At 39.6% G+C, this 24525-nt stretch overlaps 1 protein-coding gene across 1 annotated transcript in view; it reads right to left on the bottom strand.

Annotated features, from left to right (window-relative positions):
• The window catches only part of plxna4 (plexin A4), a 243291-nt gene that overhangs the window by 73701 nt on the left and 145065 nt on the right, over positions 1-24525 (bottom strand). The window contains exons 5-7 of the mRNA XM_085437437.1: positions 21416-21516; positions 4038-4161; positions 606-759 (exon numbers count right to left, since the gene is read on the bottom strand). Coding sequence (XP_085293563.1) covers positions 606-759; positions 4038-4161; positions 21416-21516 — 379 coding nt within the window. The remainder of the gene's footprint in view (positions 1-605; positions 760-4037; positions 4162-21415; positions 21517-24525) is intronic.

Raw genomic sequence — 24525 nt, 5'->3', positions numbered from 1 at the left:
GGCAATTTCATTATCTCAACACGAGGACACATAAGTGTTGGTGAAGGATCAACTGCCTGCAGACAGACCTTCCCAGATGGGAGTTTTCTCAATTAGAACAAGCTTGGCCACCCAAGAGAGAGAAGGACAGGGTTATCAAAAGAAAAACTCCATGTAAATGAAAACGATCAGTAAGGCAGTGGTACACAGGGAAACTGTCCACAGAGATTATATTATCTCTAGGCTACACGTTAGCTGAAATGCTGTAGTAAAACCACGCTGTGAAGTGTGATTTTCTGCTTTTTACACCGAGGTTAACTAGGGTCCCGTAACTCCCTCTAGAGCGTATTCATGTTAAGGTAGGCGAGAAGAAAAATCCCACATTCAGACAAATAACTAATGTTCATTCAATTACTAAACATATCCTAAGGCAGTGCTTCAAGGCTTGCTGAGTTACTGATGGCAATGAGAAAACAAAAATTCACAGAACACTCATTGCCCTAGGACAAGCATGCTTCTGACAGAAGGGAGAATATCCAGATGTGCATGTACCTGAGAGTCAATCAAGTCCTAATCTAATACATGATGACTCCAGTCTTCTTCTTCTTTTTTTTTTTTTTTTTTACCTTTGTCAACGATTATTCGTGGCATTTCCTTTTCAGCGGGCGAGGAGCACTTTATCCGATTTCCCTCCACCAAGCCATTCATCTCAGCCAGGTTCTCAAATGTACAGTTGACACCTGCAGAGAGTTCTGGAACATTATGGGCTTCCAACACCAACTGCAGAAAGGGAAAGAAAAGTGATACAAGCCGTCAGATATGATAAAAGAGATTAAGGCCAGCTAAAGCTAACACATACATGACAGCACGAAAGCCAGTTTAAAACATACATGATGACTCATATCCAGGTGCATTTTATAGCTGCCCTGCGGTCTAAGATAAACAAGTGAGACAAGATAAACAAGCCCTAAATGTAATTTTATGTCTGACACACATCTGTGAGAACTTCACATTTTCAGATAAGACTGCTGAGCAGGGAACTCATGCAAGGTCACTGCAGAGTAAAGATCAATCAGCACAGTGGTCAGTGGCCAGAGGGGACACTGGGAGGGTTCTTGAACCAGGTGTCAGTTGCACATCCTGGCTGAATGTCCACACAACATGGACACCCTCTAATGCATTAAGACATAAAACTGAAATTAGTTCCATCTTAACAGGCTGTATCCAACTGCCAAGAGCACTGATACCTTTCTAGTCACCTTTCATTATGCCTTGTGGCATTGTATGAGCTACATTGATTTTTCAGTTCCACATTAAATTCCTGGCTGTCTGGCTCTTTGAGAACAAAAGGTGTTGTGGTATAAAATGTTTTGGAAAAGGTGAATAAAATGATAAAAACAGAAAACTCAAATCCAAAGTAAAACTCAAAGTGCAGGATGAACTATTAGTGAGAAGATGAAATAGTGAGAGTGCTGGCACGCAGGGTGCTGGACAGCAAGTGAAAAGAAGACTTTTGAAATAAAGAATGCAAATTCCTCCTCTTCATTTGAAAATGCTATGCAAGCTCTTTCAGCTTCTCAGGAAAAAAAGGCTTCAGGTGAACTAGTAACAGTGGGAGACAGAAAAATTACTCCGTGGATAAAAGGAAGAGAAAAAAAAACAGACTTGGGGAGCAGATGGAGAGGGGTCAAGACTGAAATATACATACTGACGGAAAACTGTGTCTGCAAGGGGGCTTTGGTCTAGGCATTGATTTGAAGCGTAGCCTATAGTAGTAGTGTTGAAAGCTGCCTCAGCGCCAAAGAAGGGCTGACCTGAGCTGTTTTTATATTGCTATTTAATGGGTACTGGTGTGAATAGATACACAACATCCAGCATAAAGGTGGACACTGCATGACTTGTCTCTCTCTCACCTCCTTTATTTCTCGTCTTCTTTATTTATTTTTCCTTTTAAGAAGGAAAGGCGGACAGATGTAGAGTTCCCTCAATTACATTTAGAGCCGAGCCGCAGCAGTGATGCATGAGTATGGAAATAACATACTCATCTTTAATAGGAACAGCCGACAAATGCGCGCGCACAAATGACCTCCGGTAGTTTATAAAACACCATGCCTGACGCTGAGAATATGTGTTGGTGTTCATCTTAGATGGGTGAAAAATATCCTCGCTGCAGAGAGGATTTATTCAAACGCAGTCAACGCTACAGAGAAGACTGACTTAAACTTGATGTCTTCTTATGTTTATTATTAAGCAAGCTTTAAAGCAGACATGATTGTTTTATTTATGACCTTTTATGTCCAGAAGAGTGACATAAAAGTAAGATCTAAACTTAAGAGTACATTATTCCTGCATCACATCTGGCATATAAAAAAAAAAAAAAATCTATGGAAATATCAACCATATAAGCAACAATTAGCTCTTAAAAGCCCAGATGTAATAGAGCAATTTCATTTTATAATAACTTCCACTCGCATTTCCTCTTGACTTGCTAACGTCTGCACCCATAGCATAGCAAAGCAATGTAGGGAGAAAATTAAGAAAATGAAAGAGAATTACGACATGTAAAAAGACTACATCCTCTGTGTGTGTGAAAAACTGCATGACACAGCTGTTCCATCTGTCCCTCTAGAAGCATAATAGTATTATAACGAGCACAACCCCTTCTTCCTCCAGTGTTGGCTGTGATCAGCCAGATATATTTATGATGACTTTTGAGGCAGATCCTAAAACTATTTGCTCAGAAAGTTATTTTCTGGAACTTCTGGAGCTTAGAAAATAATGGCTTCGTCTAGAGTAGGTCCAACTTCAGCGGTGATGTGTACCCGTTTCTGTCAAGAATTTCTAAGCCTTATCTTTCTCAACAAATATTTAAGAACAAAAAGGTCAAACAAAAGCCTTTGTCTGTTAGGCAGAAGCCCCTGGATGGGATATGTCTGGCAAAAGGTTAAACACTTGAAAGGCTTGAGCAACAATGCGCACGCACACACACACACTCATAAATATCATTTTTGTGTTGCAGAGGAATTCTTCTTCTTCTTAAAAAAAAAATGCAATCCGCACGTGACCCTTGATGCAATGGAGATCTTTCATGCTGATTGCACTTTATGAGTTAAAATTGCACCACCGTGTTAACCTCTGATGCTGGGTACAGTAAGGTAAGTGGAATATTTATACTATATAACACACAGTGTTACTGCAGTACTTTCTAGTAACGTCAAAGATGCTGACATTTAAAACATTAGCCTCTTGATCCTGTTCAAATCAAAGAAAAAAAAAGATTTTGTGTCGTGGTGAAAGCTGACACGGGGATACACCGAGATAGTTCGAGCGCTTGTGTTTCTCCAGTTTCTGCAGAGACATATTTTTGTTGCAATGGATCACAGCCTCTTTGCACACCAATCAATACACTTAAACAATAAAAACAATTCAGACCCTTTAAATCTGGCAGCTGTTTGAGAATGAAACATCCAGGGGGAAAAGTGGTGCATTTGGCTGCCAACAATCACAATAAACACAGCCGAGCTAAACTATACTCTGTCAATGATTGTTGACATTTGTTGGGAGACCATTTCGTTGGACGGGATTGTAAGTTGTGAGGTCGGGATTTGAGGAATGCCTGCTGGCAGTCAGTAAAATCATATAAAGCAGGATTACAGAGTTAAAACAAGCTACTAATCAGTATTTAGAGCGTAATTCCACCATATTACAAATTATGCTTGAGAGTGTGATTTTGTCAATCTGCCAGACAAGATATTCTCACCAGAAACTTATTCAATTATCCTCACTTTCTATTGCAATGTGGCTCCAGTAAAGCAAATGCACGTTTGGCTGCTAAAAATATTCCATATGCAGTCAGAGAAAGATATATTTAATTACTTCAATTTAAAATGTGACTAAATTTAATCTTCCAGGTGACACAAAGAGGAAACTGATGCCTGATAGTATAGGACATGTAACACACACAGGGAAAAAACACAAGGTTTGCGCATCTAAAGCCCCAAACAAGCCTTTGTTTCCATTTCAGGGTATCTGATTCAGTGAGTTTGTTTTCCACTCACCGTGACACTAAACTGGGACACGGAGATGTTGTTTGGATGGACACTGAGACGCACACACTGCTTGATGTCGGATGCAAAGCGCCGGGGCTCTGATGAGCGCTCACATTTCTCCTTTCTGGCACACCTGGAAAAAGAACAACAACAGGGAGTGTTATTCGTGGAGACAAATACACACATGCTTATTGGCATATGCATGCCTGCAGTAACCTGACCAGGGCTTACCCCTTTCCACCTGTTGGCATCTGGGAAAAAGAGAATGTCCCTCCCCCTCCCCGACAGTTGGTGCTATACACATTTATCATATTTCCTCTCTGGCAGCGTACCAGCCTCAGTGTTCAGTGAATGGAAGGCTGGTCACCACAGGGCTGGGAGCAGTTACATTTAAAACAATGGTTGCTCTATATGTGGAAGTGGAGACGGCCCATTGGGAAAGAGGTAGTAGTCCTCTTATTTGCAAAGTCATCTTAATGACTGGCATTCATGGGCAGTGCCAAATGCAGGTGGATATGTGGATGTTGTTTGGGACGTGGGATAGATTACTTCTGTCTAATCCAGTAGAATACAGCGTTTTGGGGAGCTGGAGTACTGGACCATTTGTGGTGTAAGAGGAGTTTACTGACTCATGTTCCAAAAACAATCCCTTGATAGACTACAAGGTCATTTCCCATAGCTGGGCGATCTAAATGAGCTCGTAATTAAAGGAGTATGAGAAGCGCAACTGGTTCTCACCAAAACTGCTGCAATGGAAAGTTTTCACATTAAAAATTCCAGTAGAAGTGGCTGGGAAACACAATTATTTAAACTGTTGTTAAATATATGCTTAGCGAGAAATTCTAAAAAACAGCCCCAGACTGTAATATCACCTCAACCTTCTTCTCTACACAAACACCCACATGCTCTTGTTCTAATCGAATCCCCTCATAAACTTATTCAAGTTTAATCCCCTATTGATTCAGACAAAAACTTTCTGTGCAATTAACAACCTGGAAAATCCAGAGAGCGCCCTAAAACTCCTTTAGAGGAATAAAAGGCTGAAAAGAAAGAAAGAGGCTTTAATGAACGAATGAAAGAAAGACTTTCGAGGTGGTTGACATCTGAGATACAGTAATACCTTATGCAGAAAGAGGCTTTTTTCTCCTGAATTGGACAGACAGAAGGAGGGTGGGTTTTGACCTGACATGAGCATTGTAAAGTTAAGCGGCCTAACGTGCTGCAAAGAAGACAGACAAAGAAAATGAAAAGAAATAATCTGTTCGAGAAAGGCACAGAACAGGAGGAGGGGTAAAGAGCGCTGCCGAGAGAGAAACAGAGAGAGAGAGTGTGGAAAAGAAAGCACAAGAGAAGCACGACTTAAAGGAATGCAACCATTGTTGGCTTTCTGTGAAGCTTTCCCTTCTAAGCTGGTTTGAGTAGGGGTTTAATCGCTTCAGGTTCCTTTGTGCTTTTCAATCACTGATGTCTGTGCCTCCTCTTCTAGAACTGATTTAATAAGGCCGCATCATATAAGTAACCCCCCAGGCAAACAACCCACATAACCCCCCCCTGCCAAAAAAAGCACACTTTCACCGACAAACACTGATCAACCACGACATTAAAATGCAGTTTTAGCTTTGCAGCAACATTCAAAATTAGATATAGTGTTACATGCGTACCATTGGCTTCTGTTTTGATTCATATTTTAAGCAGCATTCCAACTTTTTTGGAAATAAGGTTCTAAATACTTGCTTTGTATGTGCTTTTGTGCCCATAATGATGTTTGTCTTTGTGTGCGTTCCTTAACAGTGTCACGGTACATTGTGTTTTGGTAGAAAAACATGCATTTCATGCCAAAATCGCTGGCTGTATTGCATTATTAACATTAACTGGCACAATCTCTTTAAGTGAATCATCACTATGCATGATTGCCTCATTACTAAATTCAATTCAGGCCTAATACATTTAGAAAATGTTCAACAGATAGAACAATTCCTTAAAATTTCAAAGAAGGAATTAGATGTCCTCTCACAAATGACACATCCTTGAAGATGAACTGACCGACCTACATCTGGAGTTGTTGATCTTCCTTCCCCCCCCCCTTCTTTTCTATAATATAGTAACTCCAATCTCTACAGCACAGTTACAGTGAAAACATTGCAGAAAAAGTTACCAGACTTTTCAAAATGACCAATAAAACAAACCCTAGTAGCATTTTGATTTATGAGGGATAAGCTCAGGGTTGATAAATATCTGCTGTCCCTTGCTGAACCTTATTATGACCCAGATTTATGACATCATCTTTATGAGACTCTTGCTGCTGTAAATGACAGTGGTGGAGAGGATGATGACGATGTAGGAACACAACAGTAAAGAGAATGAAACAGAGTAAACAGGACAAGATGCGAGGATGTGTAAATGCTGAGTTTGCAGTGAATAACATTTTCAAATTTTACAGTTTTCTTTTTATGTGTTCGTTGAATTGTTTATTTTTGTCCAATATTCACATCTACCAAGATTTGCAGCTGATGTTTTATCATCCGCAGGACTTATAACGCATCTTAATGCAGTTATAAGACGTAATGATGCAGTATGAGTGGATGGTTGCAACAACAAGACCTGGCATAGCTGGACTGGGACTTGTTAATACAGGATTATGAGACAAGGTATGATCCTCTACTTTAAAAAGTGGACAGGGGGCAATTTGTTTTGGTTGTTATGTGCAGTGAAGATGGATTAAAAAAAAAATATCCTGACTCACTGAATTTAATCTGCTATAGATTAATTTCACACCTATAGAGAAATATAGAATACATATAAGTATTTGTACTCTGTAAGACCACATTATTCCAGTAAATCAAATCTGTTGTCATGTGTAAAGTATGATGCCAGTGATTAAAAACATGAATACAATTAATTCATTTTTTAATTACATTTATTTTCAGGATTATGTGTTTTGTGACAGCCCTAAGAAAAGTGCAGAGGTGTTGAAATACCGCAGCTCAAACATCACCGCCTGACCGACACAGCATCAACACCTTATCTCTCACTACAAAACACACAAAGATGGTTATTATTATCCATCATTTTGTGATGATCAGTTTCATTCATGGTGACTGCTGTTATTCTAATAGTTTGATAGCAATTAAATGCCTGCCTTCGTTATTTAACAGCTGGGGTTAAGGTAATAGCTCACTGAAACATAACTAAGAATATTTACAGGAGGTTTGTAACATTTCATTTGCATGTGATTACCAGCTTTTATTAATAAACTGAAAAAATAAAAAGACAGAAGGAATGGAGAATTCTATTTTTTCCAGGACTTTGAAGGGAAAAGTCACTTTCACCTTGGTCAAAGTGAACATTTTGCTTTTGCCTTCAGCCCTGTAAAGTTTTCCTTCAATGAATAGCATCTGCATGAGATGCTATTCGTTTGATGTAAACAGATGCTTAAAATTGAGAACACTTTTGTTTTTTATATATCACAACAATCCTGCTATATTTACTTTTTACTTTGATTTTTCTGGTTATTCATAAGTAGCCCTATCTATAATGTGTGAGTAAACTGAAATAGCTTCTGTTAATGTTGAAAATATTTTTCATGGTCACGATTAAATTGGTTTTGGGTAGATCATCAGACATGTATCCAAGCTATTCAACATCCCTCAACTTGTTTACTGATCTTCTGTTAAGCTGTTTATGGAAAGTGTGGGTCTATAAATGTTGCCAAAGACAATGTTATAAGATTGTTTGTTGTAAAGCTACTATTTAAACAAACTGTACGCACTAAATCACAAGATGAACTAGAAAGAAAAGGTCTCTTTTTGCAAGAGTGTTTCTAATTTCTAGAACAGTTTCACTTTGGCTTTCTCTGGCCTTGCAGAAACTGTATATTGCATCTGCACTTCAGAGTCTTAAGGTCACAGAATTGCTGAGCAGGTTTAAACAAAAACAAAGGGGTCAAATAATTTCTGTTTGAGTTCAACAATGCAGAGAAAGTGACTCAAGAGAAGAGGGAAGCTACCGATTTTTTAATCTACCTTCCTAATAATGGGCAATAGAGCTGATGTCTCATTTTTTTGTGTTCATCGAGATCACTGGCATGGTGGAGGGATACACCAACAAAACACAGGCTCGCTCTAGAATCAGCATTTTCTTAAAGCACAATGCAATGTCACCCACCAATCACGCAAACATTCAGATCAAATTGTTCATCTTCCACCAGCACACAGTCACAATTCATGCATACCAATGCTCTGTTTAGTTTGATTAAATAAAACCTCATTTTATTTTATTCACTCCCAGCAGAGAATCCTACTGAGATGCTAGTGGGTAACCAGTTAACAGATGCATATGAATATTTTCATTTACCAAATGGTCTTACATCCTGATTGAATCTCTAGCCAAAGCATAGGATAGCTACACACATTGGCTATGTCCATGCCGGGAGAGGGGAGAATTTATCTGGCCATTTGGCGACTTGGGTTTTTACTGAAAGGATGTTTAAGATAATGCCTTACATGGTTTAACTGATGTAAGTGATGGGCATTATCAGAGGAAAGCACTGGATAATTGTTTTCAATTACGTTCCACGCGGACCCTGAAAGGAAAGAAAGATTGCATCATTTGTAACAATATGCAACAATCTCACCCTTTTGTAAACATCAAAGAATAGAACATTTAGAGGACCCCCGAGATCAAAGCGATTTAGATTTCAAATAGCAGTCATAAAAAGCTTGACTCGGGCTATCTGTTCCCTTTTTTTTTTTCCAGAGAATTAGACGTCCAACATCTATTCATTTGGATAGTAAACACTGCTGTTGTGAAGAGCTGTTTGACTGACTGGCAATGACACGTTATGAAAGAACAAGCTGAAAGGATTAGATGGGCCCTGAATGAAAACTAATCTGCACTCTTGTTTCTCCCAGCCTTTGATAAGGTGACACAATTATAGAGAGAGACTGGGCAAAGGGCACAGAAGGAATTTTTTTTTTTTAGCTTTGGCAACTGTTGGTGAGGCTGTCACAGCTATTAAAAGCAAGACAACCTTATGAACAATACATTTCACCACAAAATATTTATCATAGCTACAGTATTGTATGCAACATATGCGTACAAGCCAGAAAAATAGATACATAGTCAACACTAGGAGATGAATTAAAATGACATGCATATGATTTTACCATGTACCATTTAGCTTAAAAAGGTGACATGATTGATGTCATGTCATCGCAAAAACACAATGGGTAGGTAATATCAACTGTGTACAATACTCCTTTGTACTTTAAAGCATTAAATAAGGCACATTGTAATGCCACTTTATTATGAATTAAAATACTTAAATTTGATAGGATTTGCTATATATTACCCACAGTTTTTTGTTATATTAACTGTTGTTTGTGGTGATTCAATGCCCTACAAATAGGCACTCTGTAGTCCAACTAAAAACCAATTACTGTGCTAACCATGCATCATCAGACACCATATAGAAGTCTATACATACTAATAGCCTCGGCCTATATAAAGTACCTTAGAGCAGGGGCTATGTCACAGTGATTCAGTCAAATGACACTTCAACTTTTAAGGTGGCTACATCTCACACTTGCACATGTGACCAAACACACGAACGCAGCTGAACACACACGAACACACACAAGAGTAAGCGTACCTCCTCCTGCTATCATTAAGAGTGGTGGTCCTCAGAGCAGAAATCCGCATGAAGGGGCTGGCGGGAGAGTTATTACCTGGCCCACTGGCCATGACCCTGTTACTCCGGTTTGTGAACCGGTTTGTGTGCACACATGTGTGCACACACACACACACACACACACACACACACAATCTGTCTTTTATAAGGCCATACTTGAAGACACAGAAATTGCAGAATCTCTGCCCCAGGTCTAGAAATCTCTGAGCTATCCCCTTTGCATACCACTGGTGCAAGAACACCAACTGAGTAGAAAATTATACAGTAAGACTGCTCCTTTGCACAGGTTTTAAGCTGTATGAGACTTTTTTTAAAAGAACCTATTAAAGTATATATAAACTGCATACCGTAAATATGTAAACAGTTAGAAATGCTTTAATATGTGATCACCAAAGACTATCTGATGACAAAATATTTTTGCTAAACATCGTGATACCAAAGTGCTCACAAAGCTTACAATTTGGATATAAAGTCGCTGCAATATTAAATTCTATAATAGCGTCAAATGTAATTCGTGATGGATGACCGGAAAACAAAAGTGAGGAAAGGAGAGGCTGACGTCACCAATATTCTAAATGGGTGTCATTAGCTCAAACTCCTCCAACAACCTATAAATCTTAAAACACAAAAAACCCCCAAAAAAGATGCTAGCACTAGGCGGTGATTAGATTTGGCAGCATCAGCCCTGGCCTCCGGGCATCAACGAGCAGCTGTTTCTCTGCCATGACTTTTAGTGCTATGCAAATTTAGCAGTAGTCAAAAGACACGGCAACAACGTCTTACTCTCTCACTTCCACACACTAACAAACAAACAGTCCCCTGGTAGAAACAGGCGGTGGTGACATGCTGTGACAGGTTTATTAGGCTGTCGTTTTAATCGTGTTTGATGTGACTCCTGGTCCAGATAATGCCATTAGACCATACCAGGTATGCTGGTTAGCTGAGTGCATGTGAGAAAGGCAGAAACCAAGTAATTAATTAGTAATGTTATACTTTTTTAAACCTATATTTTTTTTACTTTGTCACTGGAAGTCTTATGATTATCATCTTTAAGCACCCATAGTGAGCAAAGAAAATGCGATACTTTAGATGGAATAAAGTACGCGATGGATTTAAAAGGGAACAGTTTTGAAATGGCTCACATATCACTGTCCTGTTACTACATCAACACAGTTTGACCTGGCATTCATAAGATAGAAGCCCAGACAAAGAAACGCATTAGTTTACTATTGCTGTGTATCTACAGTATTTCCAGAGGTTCCATGTTTTAGGTTCCATGTTGATGTCTTCATACTTCCCTTTAAGGGGGACAGCATGGTTGTTTTCAATGGAGTTTCAACAGTGCACTCAGCTTTCATCTTTATCTACAGTACATTGTATTATTTCCCTTCATGTGTGCAACTATAGATAGGGGCATATGATACTGTTGATTCAGGCAGTCGATATACAGCCTGGGGTGTTAAGGTGTGTTTATTCACGGTCACAAAGCTGTTTCGAACTGGGGACATTGACAAAACAACTAGATGGGTTCATTTTAAATATGTCATACATCTCAGAAAGCACAGCTTTTGAAATGGTCTTGCCTATTGCATATTCTCAACACAATCTCATACTTTACTGTGAACATTTCCTTTTTGCCTAGTCTGAATTTGAGCTAACAAGGAGCTAGTCCATGCCGCATATTAATAGCTGGCTTTGTTCACTGTGAGAAGCACGCTCATCATCTGAGGTATGCATGAACAAAAGAGCACAAAATATGGCTCAACTACTGAGTAAAAAAATAAATCATACCCCACAATCCCAAATTTGGATAGCAAATACACCAATTTTTTTGCATATAGTCATCTAAAATCAGCTAATTACACCTAATATATCAAGACTAAATATAGATCAAGCGATTCAGCCTTTCAATGTATGATTTGAAATGAACACACTGGTGACACTAATGCTGAAACATCAGTAGGGATTACCGTTGGATTATATAACAAGGTTATTATGTTGTGACTTAGCTCTTGTTGCCATAGAAACAGCTATGTGACGGGACATGTGAAGTGATTTACCTGAGTACGATTCCCCAGAGGTGATCTCTCATATGGTCTGTGTGTGTGTGTGTGTGTGTGTGTGAGCTTGTGAGTGTGTGTGTTTACCCTCACATCCTCATCAAGATTACCTGCTTACAGAGTTTAGTTTACTTAACCAGAAGATTCCTAATCCCTCCTCATTTTCGCTGTGAATTTATAATCAACCTCTTTCTCCCTTCCTCAGTTTACCTCATCACTTGGAATACATCACCATATATCTTTACTTCCTTTGACTCTTGCCATGTCTCTCATTCAATCCTCTCAGTCTTATGTCAGTTCCTGTGTCTGGTTCATGCTCTGCCAGACAAAGGCAAGACACCTTCACCACTATGTGGGTGTGTTTATGTCCATTTCCCAGTGTCTGTGCTTCCCTGTGTGTGGCAGAGTGACAAAAGGTGACAGTGAGCAATGGTCCTGACTTAAAAGTGGGTGTGCTTGCTTGCGGATGTGTGTTGGGGTTAGGTAGATTGGTTTGTGTGTGTGTGTGTGTGTGTGTGTGTGTGTCTTCACACAATGATGGTGACAGTTGAGAGGGAACTGGGATGTGCAGAATTCCGTTCCGTCCTGATGCCCCTGTCACTTCTTGGCCTTGTTCCCTTCCCCTCAACTTCCCTTCGCACCCACCAAGAGGTGAGGGGTGAAATCAGTCACCCATACACAGGGGTGGCCATCCTCCCCTGGCCACAGACATCAGAGCAATGCCACAGATCCAAGAATCTCAAGATCAAAGAAACAACTGCATACATACTCTGAGAGTTGGTCAAGTCATCTTTAGGACTTTAACAAACTGAGTACAACTTCTTAAACACTGATCTTAGCAGTGCATTAAGAAGTGATTGAAACAAATTTCAAATAGCTGGCGTCTTTATATCTATATGATGCAAGAATAAGACTTTCTAGCCATTTCCCTTCACTGGAGGTCTATCAATGACTGGATATGCTCATACAGTAACTTTTCAGAAGATGAATTTTATAAAGACTCCATTTTCTCTCAGTTAGCTTCTAGCTGTACAAAATATATTTACAAGCACATTCACAAAATAGATACACCTCATAGGCATAATCAAAAAGTTCTGTGAATTCTGAGATGACTGAAACGGGACTTCTAAAAAAGCAGAAGTGCAGGCACATGGAGAACAGCACAACTTTATGCACCTCATATATTGTGCTACTTCCTCTTGGGATAAACTGGTGCCAAATATTGAATACTGTTCTTAAAGCATGCAGGCATTCTACACGCTTTCATCCAATAATTTCCAGACAGCGGGGGGAACACAAATCATTAGATGTGAAACATTATATGAATTACATAATAGTGCTATAATCAAATAATTCTTGACTGTCATCTTTTCTTGTATGCCTTTCCATCTCCAATTACACAGATACCAGGAGACACATTGGATAATTGTTTTAGAGTATATTGAGTATTCCTGAATATTTGTATCATGGTGCCATCATTATCATGGGACACATTATATTACGTTGAGACTTGCTTTGTGATTTCAACCCTAAAAGAGACTAGACTGCATAACACCACTGCTGTTGTAAAAAAAAGAATAAAGGGATGTATTGGAATTAATAGAATTTCAGCCTACTTGATCTTGGGAACACTGCAACTAAAGGTGCTTAAAGGTGTTAGGCCAACTGCTAAATTTGATGCCTTTTAATATTGCAAAAACTTTGTTTTTGTGTTGACAGTCACTGTCCCTGCTAACAATATATTTCAAAGCACTTAGAGCTGTCCTCCAGGGGCAGGTTAGTGGTCGTTGCAACCAAACACAATGAGTCTATGGCGGCATGCTAATTGTGGCACTGCAGTTTAATTAGCATTAGTGTGGCATACCACAGTAATGAGCATACTGAGGTAATGGATGGCTGTGAACACAGCGACAGGTAGCGGTGGTGTAGAATTAATGTGTGGGTGAGAGAGGGGAGAAAGACAGAGAGAAAAAAAACGTTCAACGGATCTGCCAATTAGCTTTTCCCTCCGAAAAGGTTATTCGTTTGACAGCACCAAAGATGTCTTGGGAATACAAAGGATTGAAGGGGCAAGAAGCTTGCAGCATGACTTGCAAGTTTTATCAGCCATTTTGTGTTTACTAATGACTTCCTGAACTTTTTGTATCAGCCTAATAAGCTTGTACATATGTTGTCAAAGGAGCTTGCAAAGAAAACACATGTACATATCTTAGACAACTGTTTATGGAGACGTGATTGTGGGACACTGGCATACAACTGCATAGAAGCATTTAGATTTATGTTATCCTTCATTTACTATGAAACATAGTGGTACTCCAAAGACAATATAAGTTGTGGGCTTGTAAAACTTTACAAGTTTCAAGCAAATTGACACTTTTAGTAGCAGTATCATCTGGGTCCACTGATTCATTAGGGTGCCCCAGTATAATCACAGTTTACCTGTAGAGATTTACTACTGGTTGTACTGACAGATCTTATCTGATAAGCTAGAACATGACATCTGGCTATTGCCAGAAGCATGACATTACTACTCCCATTCCCATTAGTGTGCAAAAATCCCAAGCCATCTCTGATTTTCTTTATGTTTTGCTCACAAAATTAGAAACAGATGCAGTGATTTATTTAAAAATATTTGTAAACTAGAAACTAGTGTTTCAAATATCCATCCATCCGCTTCCACTTATCCTTTTCAGGGTCGTGGGGGGTGCTGGAGCCTATCCCAGCTGTCATAGGGCGAGAGGCGGGGTACACCCTTGACAGGTCACCAGTCTGTCGGAGGGGTAACACACAGAGACAGACAACCATTCGCGCTCACATTCACACCTATGGGTAATTTGGATTAATCAATTAACCTATCCCCACAAGCTGTTGGGGGGGATAGTGTTTCAAATATATAAATGTAAACAATTTTTTAGTTAACAATATTTGGTATGATGACTTTTGTTTCTCAATACAGCCTGAACTCTTTTAGACAAGCAAGTAATCTTCAGAAATAGTTCTCCAGGATTCTCAAAGGACATTCAACCTTTTTTTTTTTAGATGTTAGCTGCCTTTTATTCTGTTCTCTGTCAAGATGATCCCACACTGCTTCAATAATTTTGTGGTCTGGGCCCTGTCCATTGTCACACTGAAAAATTATGCCATTGCCAATCAGATACTTTTTCGATGGTGTTACATGGCAGAGCAAAATCTGAAGTTACTTTTTTGCGTTAATAATTCCATCAGTTTTGACAAGAGCTCCAGGACCACTGGTTCAAATGCAGCTCCCGAACCATGACAGTCTTTAGCCTCCACAGATGGCTGTAGAAACTCACTGTACCTCTCTCTTGACCTGCGTACATATTGACGATGGTTGAACTAAAAATTTCTAATTTGTTGTCACTGATTTTTCATCCAATTCTTATTTAATTTGACATACCTCATCCTGTTCTCCCGGTTACCCTTCTTTATAATGGGCTTCTTGACAGACACACTTCCACTGAGACCATTTTCAATGAGGCTTCAGTGAAAAGTAGATGGGTCAGTTGAAAGGAGTTGCATCTCCTAGGACCTGTGTCAGGTCTTTCTTGCATTTTTTCCTCATTTCTTAAGGAAATTACTTTAAAACTGCTGTAGATAGTTTAGACCTGGCACTTCTAGTTTTTGTTTAAAAACGCTTTGGGAATACCTTCTTAGTGCAATAATGTTTTTATACCTGTCATATAATGTTATCTATGGTCATTTAATAACTAAATTAGTATCAAACAACTAATTCAGAAAGACCGGTGCATAGAAGGAGAAATATTTTTCTTAAAAATATCTAAAAATATATATACATTTAACTAAGCAACTGAGAACAAATTATGTTTTTGTGACAGGCTGGTATCAACAATGTGTTAAATACAATTTAAAATAGCTTTGCAAAGTTGTTTGTTATGTGTGGAAATAACAATGATTCATCTCTTGAATTAAGCAACTTTTTTATGCTTGAATGATTCATACGTGAGTGTTAAGTGGCTTTAAAAAAAAACCAAAACCAAAATCCCCTTCAAATAGTCAGGCACAAGGACTGGATTGAAAATGGATGGAAAAAGCAGCCAGACACCAACTTCAAAAGACTTTGAGAAAGGCTGAAGAACAACACCACTTTAAAACTGACAAGGAAGTCTTGCTCCATTGAAACAAAATATAAAGAAGTGAAGGGTTGTTCAAGATTTTTTCATCGTACTGTGTAGTGCACTCACACCTGACACAGATCAAAGGGGCAAAAATATGCAAAAATAAAAATGTAAAATAGAGCAAAACACATTTAAAATTATGATAAATAAATAAAAAATGCACACTGTAAATGGACTAGTGGAAGTAACGGTAACACATACGAACGTGCCCAGGAAGAATATAGTGTATGATAACTCTGCTGGAGATGGAGTGTAATTTGAATGGTGATATTGGAAAGAGGTAAGAGTAGGAGGAGAATAAGAAAATGAAAAAGTGAGAAAAGTGACAAGGAGAGAGTGATTTCAGTGCTCTGGGAATATTACCAATATCACAGCCAAAAGCAGAGATTGAGATATGTCAAACCAATTATTAATGTGAAGATATCTCAACATTAGCACGACTTGTCTCGAATTGACACTGATATCACAGAGGAATGTGTGATATTCTCAAAATCCATGCCAAATATGATGACATTCATTTTGACAATGGTACTTCTCCAAATATGGTTTCCAATCTGTCTGGCTGTCATGCACGATAGGCGTGTTGACAGCGTAGTTAACCACTTACAAAACTGACAGCTGACAGACTGGCATTACAGGGGGTAACATAACCACAACCTGGCTGTAACATTTTGTTATATTGGCTCCCTGCAGAAGTGCTTCTGCTTTACTTGGAAGGGTTGGTGTGTGGATGGAAGTAACAGAAAGCTTAATAAGCCCTATCAGACTAGCATGTACCAAAAAAACAGTGTAAACACGGTTGAATATAACAAGTATTGACTAATTTGTCAAATTCTGACATTTAAAGATAAATCTTTTTAAAAGTGACTTGTTTTGAAAGTGAAATGTTTTCACTCTGCAGCGTAGAATAAATCATGTAATGCATGCATGTAGGAATGCATTTATGGTTGCTTCTGCCCATATGGATACAGGAAGCCTATAATATGCTCACTCTTCTGTAGGAGGCTTTCCCCTGATTGACAGTGTGTGGTATTCAATGTCAATGGTAAAAGAGTAGGGGGGAAAAAAGAAAAAGATGAAAAGGAGGAGCTGCTTCGATTCAAAACTTTCCTTTCACCTGCTGAGTTTGACAGGCATTAGCATACGTTTTGCATCTTGGCAGAAGATGGCATGAGACGGCCGAGTCTGTTTAGCTGACAGGTGAGGCTCAAGGTTTAGTGAGCCCTCCCCGCGGGGAGGGGCGAGGGAGGGGGGTGTCTGATGTAAATTTTGATGGATCTAAACATATATAGTGGGGTTTAAGGGATTTTGCAAATAGTAGGATAAATGGAAGCATATGTCTTCACGCAGCCGTGTGCATTCAAAGTCAAACATGTGAGTAATTATTGAAGATATTTGTCTTTCTAAACAAATGGTCAGTGTATGTCAAGGACATGACTGCTATCAGAGAAGCACACACACACACACACACACACACACACACACACACACACACACACACACAGCCAGGTGCACCATCCACTCCTGTTGATTTCCTCTCCTGTAATATTGATTGCCTTTCTCCTCTTCCCCTGGTGTTCTCTCTAACAGCTCCTCTCACCGATCTATAGAGTAAATAAAGGCAAAGCTGATAGAGAAGGAGTGTGTGTATGTGTGTGTGTGTAAGAGAGAGAGAGCGAGAGAGAGAGTGTGGGTGTGTGTGTGAGGGAGTGAGAGAGAGCAAGAGAGCTTGCAATTCTGCTTTTGCTCGGACCAGTGAGGTGATTTCAAGGTTGATTGGAAAAACAAACTATCTGGAAGAACACTTTTGAAGAGGAACCGCTTGCTATCCTTCCACTGAACACCCCTCTTTCCAGCACAAAGTGAGTGTGGGTGGGAGACCGTGTATGAGTCTGAGCTCTTCCTGGTTCGGCCCTTTTGCTATACGTTTGCTATATGTTATTAGGCCTTTGCTATGTGTGTTCAAGTCTCTGGTCTGTTGTCAGTGTACTAGGCCAGGTGCCTGCTTTCATCCTTTGTAAAAATATCTTCAGGCTTGGCCAGACCAGGAAAAAGCATTTCACAGGATAGCGATGCATTGAGTGTGAAGGCAGACAAACACACAAGCTCTATATTCCTATATTTATGTTTTTCCCTGCAGACTTTTCCTGAGGCTTTACATCATTAAACTGTTGTCATTCACTTACGGAGCTTACTGGTTTTCACTTCATGTCATAATGCTAGGTTAATCACTTCTATGATTGAGCAGGACTTGTGACCAGTCACAGAGGGAAATGGAGGATTTTGTGCTTGTCGTTAAATCATTACTTTAGTAAATGTGCCACGTACAAGCAGATAGGCGAAGGTTGCAAGCTATACAGGCTTGTTTTGGTTTTATTTAACAGCTTTCACAATTAGAAAATGTGTTTGAAAATGTGCAAGCTTTACTGTTCAGTTTTGAGCTGTTGTATACTTAGTAAACAACGTATCAGTCCTTTTCGACTAAACTACTTCTTTGAGCAACAGTACTTTATGTTCAGAATCCACTGATCGACTCTTGCATGCAGCTATCCATCAATAATTGTTCCTTTTTTGTGTTACAACAGAAATATGGTTCAGCCAAGACAAAGCGGAGGTGGGTGAAGACGAAAAGAAAAACGTTAAACATTTCTGTCTTCCGAATATCAAACAGTTCAGCTTTCAATTGCTGAGATGCCTGAAGAAAAGTGCTTTGGATCAACCATGTGTGCATTTTTGTGTATGAGTGTACCAGACCTACACAACAAGGACAGGCTAACAGTCATGCTACCTTGCAAAATAAACCCTAGTTCTCCCACTTTCTTTATCCTTCAGCCTGTTTAACTTGTAAAGCTTCCTTTTTTGTTTTGGATAATTGAAAAGCGGCCATACAAAACAACTATTCAAAATATAGAAAACTGGAAAAAAGGACATTTTAAAAATACTCTCGGGAAAGTATTACATTTTACTGAGAACTACAGCTAAATGTGAAGATTGGCCATGTGTCTGTGTAAACACTTTTTCTTTTTGGAGGTCTGCTGGGATGTTATCTATCAAGCTGTGAATCAAGCCTGTTAATGGCTTTGCACTACTACTGACCTCACATTAAATAAAGTGGGTAGGAAGGAGTGGAAAGATACATACACAAATATTAACAGACTGCATACATGCTTCAGGACCTTCAAAGCATAATTTTCAAGCCCATGTCATCTCAGTGGATTTTTATGTTTCCAGACACATAATTATTTTCCAATTATCCTCTAGAGACCATTAAAAGTAACATGTTTATGTGGACTACAGAGTATTATGGTGTGTAATGCATTTGTATCTACACACGCATATTTGCATGAGCGACGGCACAATCCATGCACAGCAGTCAGTAATTAGTTGTCTGTGGTGAATTAGTAAATATACTCAACAGCTACATCCATCCTCCATTGTTTTAACATGAAGTTTACAAGTCTGTTATTAAACTTTGTTTTGCAATTTTCTCAAACATAATCAAGAAAAAATTCAATGGTTAGGAAAAAAACACAGCAATAATGTAAAGAATATGAAGTTATCCTTGGTGCTGAGGCCTAAATTTGGTAAATTAGGGAGCTATACAATAAATAAATTAACGGGCTAATAAAACAACAGCAGTGGTTGTGGCAGGAGTATAAAGTCCTGTCTACCCTGTGGTCGAGGTGGAACTCGGGGGGGTTTCAATTACACCAGGACCAAGTTAAGAATTCACATGCTGGGTAAGGGGGATGGACTTTGAGAAAGGTGAACCTGTGGTCGATCAGTCCCAATGGGTTGTGCATTTTACATTTTGTGGCTGTGTGCTACCGGGCTGTCTGAATGACAGAATGTGTGAGTGCTGATAGGTCCGCACAGGCTCACACACCAAACACAAACTCGCATGCACACAGCACACCTGTAATCTCTTTTTCCTGCCCTTGTGATGGTCAAACGTCTAGACACCTGAGATCGACTCAAGAGGCACTTTGGTTATTTTCTCGCTCTCTTTGGGTTCTATTCTTGTTTTCGGTGACTTGACACTAACTCTCAAGCAACAAGGGCTTGTGTGTGAGCATTCGTGGCTTATATGTGTGTGTTAAGACAGAGGTGAGCTGAAAGGGCTAAGTGTGACAGACCAATCTGTAACCACCCATTTCCTCTGACTGTTAGGATACGAAAAGTCTTAATGGGTTTGTAAGCACACATAAATCCATACTTAAACAGTACATATTACCACACATAGTGAATTGGTGATCGTGATAGAAATTAAATGTATGGTTGGAATTACTATATGTGTGTGACCTTGCTTATAACTTCTAATATGTGGCGCTCAAATGAGTGTTCACAGGCTGCATCCTATGTGCATCCTCTATTTTTATTTCTTATGTTCTGTTGCACAAACAGATACTTTTTTCGCCCGCCTTTCAGACACACTCTCTCCCTGATCATTGAATATGTCATGATATCCTTGATACCTTGAGTGTTTCTTAGAATTTGCCAGTATCTATTCTTTACTATTCTGTTCCCTTAGCTCTCTCTTTATGACCTTGCCATTCATCTGTTATTCCCTTCATCTGTCCATCTTCACTTCTCTGCAGCTTTCAGTATGTTCCTCTCACACTCACCCTGCTACCCTGCCCTCACTGTGTCCTCTCAGTGCCAGCAGGGATGAAGGTGCTAAATGTACTCAGTCTCACTGATACACACACCTACGCACATTTACACACACTCTACCCCAGGGCTAGAACCAACACAAGAAACCAATTTTCAATTTACAGTGGAGTGGGAAATCTCCCTGCCCACAGCAAGCACTATCTCCCTCCCATCTTGAGGGACAAGGGTTTGACAGCAGCTGGGGTGTTTGCGAATTTGTGCTTATCTATGTGTGCATGATTGTGCATTTCAAGGAAACAATGAGGGAGACGGTCTTAAAAGCAGGAGCAATAAGAAAAGAGAAGACGAAGGGGAACAGGGTGCAAGAAAAAGTAAATCATTTGTTTTTAATGAACTAATCTTGGAGATGTCATTCAACAGTTTTCTACAATAAAAGAAGCTATCACTTGCTTAGCGTCAACTGGGCTTGGTGCCCACTGGCAGTGCCCACCAGTATCTATGCTCTCACCAGGTTCTAGTTTCAGGGGTAGTAAACAATGCCAGTAGTTAGGTTTGGTAATGGATCTAAAGGGTGGGGTGGGGGGTTGTTGGCAAAAAGCTGATTCCCCAGGAAAGCAATCTGAGACTTGGCCTGCGCTGGCTTCAGGTGTCCCTAAAAGCTAAAAGACTGCAAAGGATGGAAAAGCGCCACATAGAGGTAGGGGAGTCTAACAACCCAAAACACCCTCAAAATGTCTGGTATGTTGGAGGCATAACAAATGAAAGAGAAGCAACTGAGCAAATACAGTATTTGTATGCATCAGGGGTAAGCAGGAAAGAGAGAACTGCATGTGTGTTTAGGTCTGAGAGAGTTCTAACAGGACTTACATGTTGTGCAGAACACACCAGCCACAGTGGGGATCTCCGGATCCAAGACATTCGCTGCAGGTTGTGTACTGACCACACGCCTCCACTGGGATCCTCGACAGCTGCAATGAGATACAAATATCATTAACATACAGCAGAAAGCTGTGTGGCTGCATGAATAATGCGAGGATGAGCAGAAATACCAAAAGGAGAACATTACCACAAGACACAGAGAGGGCCTGAAACTAGTGAAAGTGATATATAATATTCTGAAACAAAACAGAAACATTGTGTTCAGGTTTTGGCAGAGAGACATAATGATACATTTTCAAGACATCAAATAAGAAAGTGCAGTGAGCAGGAATCTTTGGATAATGGTGTCATAGACAGCTTCTTCAGATCAGCAATACTGCTGTTGCAATTAGCAGTATCTGTCTGCTGTATGGTCGAGGTAAGTGTAGGTGCAGAGGTGACGGTGATAGTAACGCCTTTTACTGAAAACATAATATATAATATATTGTTACAGAGTTATTGTTTCCATCTAGGATAACTCAGATCAACACAAAATGATCATTAAAACAATTATGCTAGTTGTAAATTGTCTCTATTAAACACAATTACATCATGAAGATGTGGAAGATTCAATTAAAGCCTTCCTTTTATCTTGATTTACGCAACAGCCCGAAAAACAAATCCATCTAAAGCACTAGTTTTACCCACTATACTGTATAGACACATAAATTCTTTTAGTTTCATGACCGATTTCTATTAAAATGTTATTTTTCGACAGCTCCCCCGTTGCTCCAATCGACCTCGTTCCATATGGGAAACTTGGCCCCTTGGGACAGCCGTCCATCCATTATGATGTATAGCCTTGCCAATTCAAAGTGGCATTGACTGGCACTGATTGGCATGGGCCATGAGTGACCGAGCACAAGGGGCAAAGCTGAGGTAGATCTCGGGCTGTCCCCCTCCTCTTGTCTCCATGGTAACTGCATGGTGCAATAATAGGTGTTGCTGGCACTTTTGATAAATGAGCTGTCATTGGTAGATGACCGCTGTCACTCAGGCTGCTCTGTGATGACAGCCAAGAAAGAGAGACAACATCGTCGGTGTTGGACCGATGTGGGTAAAAAGGGTGCACGTGTGCCTGCATACTTCTGGAATTACTAAAAAACAGTGGAAAAAAATTGTTAGAAGAAAGGTACAAATAGTTTGTTTTTGCTTTTAACATCCAAGTTGAGTTTCTTCAACTTTTTCTCACATGACACTTTAAAAAATTGTTTCTTTTATTTTAAAACCCACTTAACATAAAGGAACTAGAAGGCTACACTATCATTGTGTGTCACCCAGCGATAGTATACATCCGTGGTATGATTTAAACCACTGGACCTAGTTTCAAGAAAGTCTCAAAATTTGGCAGTCACTTTGGTAACACCCCCAAGCAATTATTGTACTATTTAAATGAAAAGGGAGACAGTTAAAACAGATGCAATGTCCAATGAGATATAAAAATGCATGCTGTCATATCTGTTATATTCATTAACCGACTCCTCAAACTAAACCACAAATGTCATGCTAATTCATGCTATGAATATGATTAGACAAGAAAAATAATATTCTATCCTACATGTTTGCTATTTTTAACAAGTACAGGTATGGCTGCCATCACACAATTGAATCTATGGGCTGCATGTGTCATGTGCAACACGACTGACTCATATGGTGCCCTGTTCAGCTTTTAATTGGCTCTTCAGGGGCAGGGCCAGGACACCTTTACCATTACAGGATTCTCCAGTGCATATTTATTAAGGATTCTTTGAGTGATTCACTGAAGATGTATCATGGAGAGGACAAAAGTAAGTCTTACATCAAAATACTCAATAGACTTATTATACCTTTGCTGAATACTCAAACCCATTATCCTGGATACCTGAGAGACATTACATTTATAGCAAAAAGAATTACAAAAATATAGATAGAGAAGTTTGAGTAAGAGGTCAGCTCAAGCGCAACTTGCTAAAGAAAACATGGATTTAATGCCCTGTTCGCAAATACTAATGCAGTCATGGTGAGTACTGATGTAATTTAGGTCTTAAATCAACCACCTACAATATGAACTGAGGATCAAACTGTTTTGCATACTGCTCTCTCTCTGTGTACCTCTGGATATATGAGATGTAATTATACATGTCGTTGCAGCACATTTTACTGACTAAATTCCATATTTGAGGGTATGAAAAGGACCATAATTAAACCATGCAATGTAGGGCATGACAGAATGTAACAAGAGATCAGAAATGCCTGTGCCTAGTGGTATCTCTAAAGCACAGCCTGCCACTGACGGCGGTTCTCTCTGTTGGACTATCACACAGCACATCTCTGCCTGACAGCCTCTCTCAAATAATAATAATAAAAAAAAAACCCCACACAAGTCAAGTCAGTTTTGCTCACGCTGATGGTGGAAGTCATATTTCAAGACATATGCACACTGATGCACAAGAACCACAGACATCCACATACAGTACTACTGGAGTCATGCAGTGACACATGACGGAGAAACTCTAAAAAAAACATACTAGTGCATTGTTCCTTCTCTTTCTCGCGACATTTATGCATCTTTGCAAGTACTATAAATAGCGTACTCGCTTGCAAACACACACACACACACACACACACACATACACACACATTCTAAAACAGATTCACACACAGCTGAATAAATTCAGAGGGGGCGTATTTCCTTGTCAAAGTCAAGAGGAATCCAGCTTGCTATTACAGATTAGAGACAAAGCACTTCTGTGTGCTAAGCTTGTGTCTGCTCTTGGGGAAAAAAAATAGCTAGTATTTTTTGCCCTCCCTACTGTGTAGAGGCGTATTTGCATTAGGTAGATAAAGAGAATGAGTTTGAGATGGAATCGGGGAGATAGTGGAGAAATGGTGTGTGCACATGATCAAACTCAACACTGATCGTCATTGCACGGTGCATCTTGCGAGATAGATTTCCTGCTTTCCTGTCACTCTCCACCGGGCCTGCACCTCCTCCTGCAATCCAGCACTGCCTCGCCCCACTGCCAGCTAAAATAAGCTCTAAGTCACTAAAGAGAAAGGCCATTGTGATAGCCTATAGT

This window comes from Copadichromis virginalis, linkage group LG17 (genome assembly GCF_057382275.1).
Source record: "Copadichromis virginalis isolate Kocher_CV1m ecotype Utaka linkage group LG17, C_Virginalis_male_GT1.1, whole genome shotgun sequence".
In the NCBI taxonomy this organism is placed as follows: Eukaryota; Metazoa; Chordata; class Actinopteri; order Cichliformes; family Cichlidae; genus Copadichromis; species Copadichromis virginalis.
This window is presented reverse-complemented; position numbering and strand designations above follow the sequence as displayed.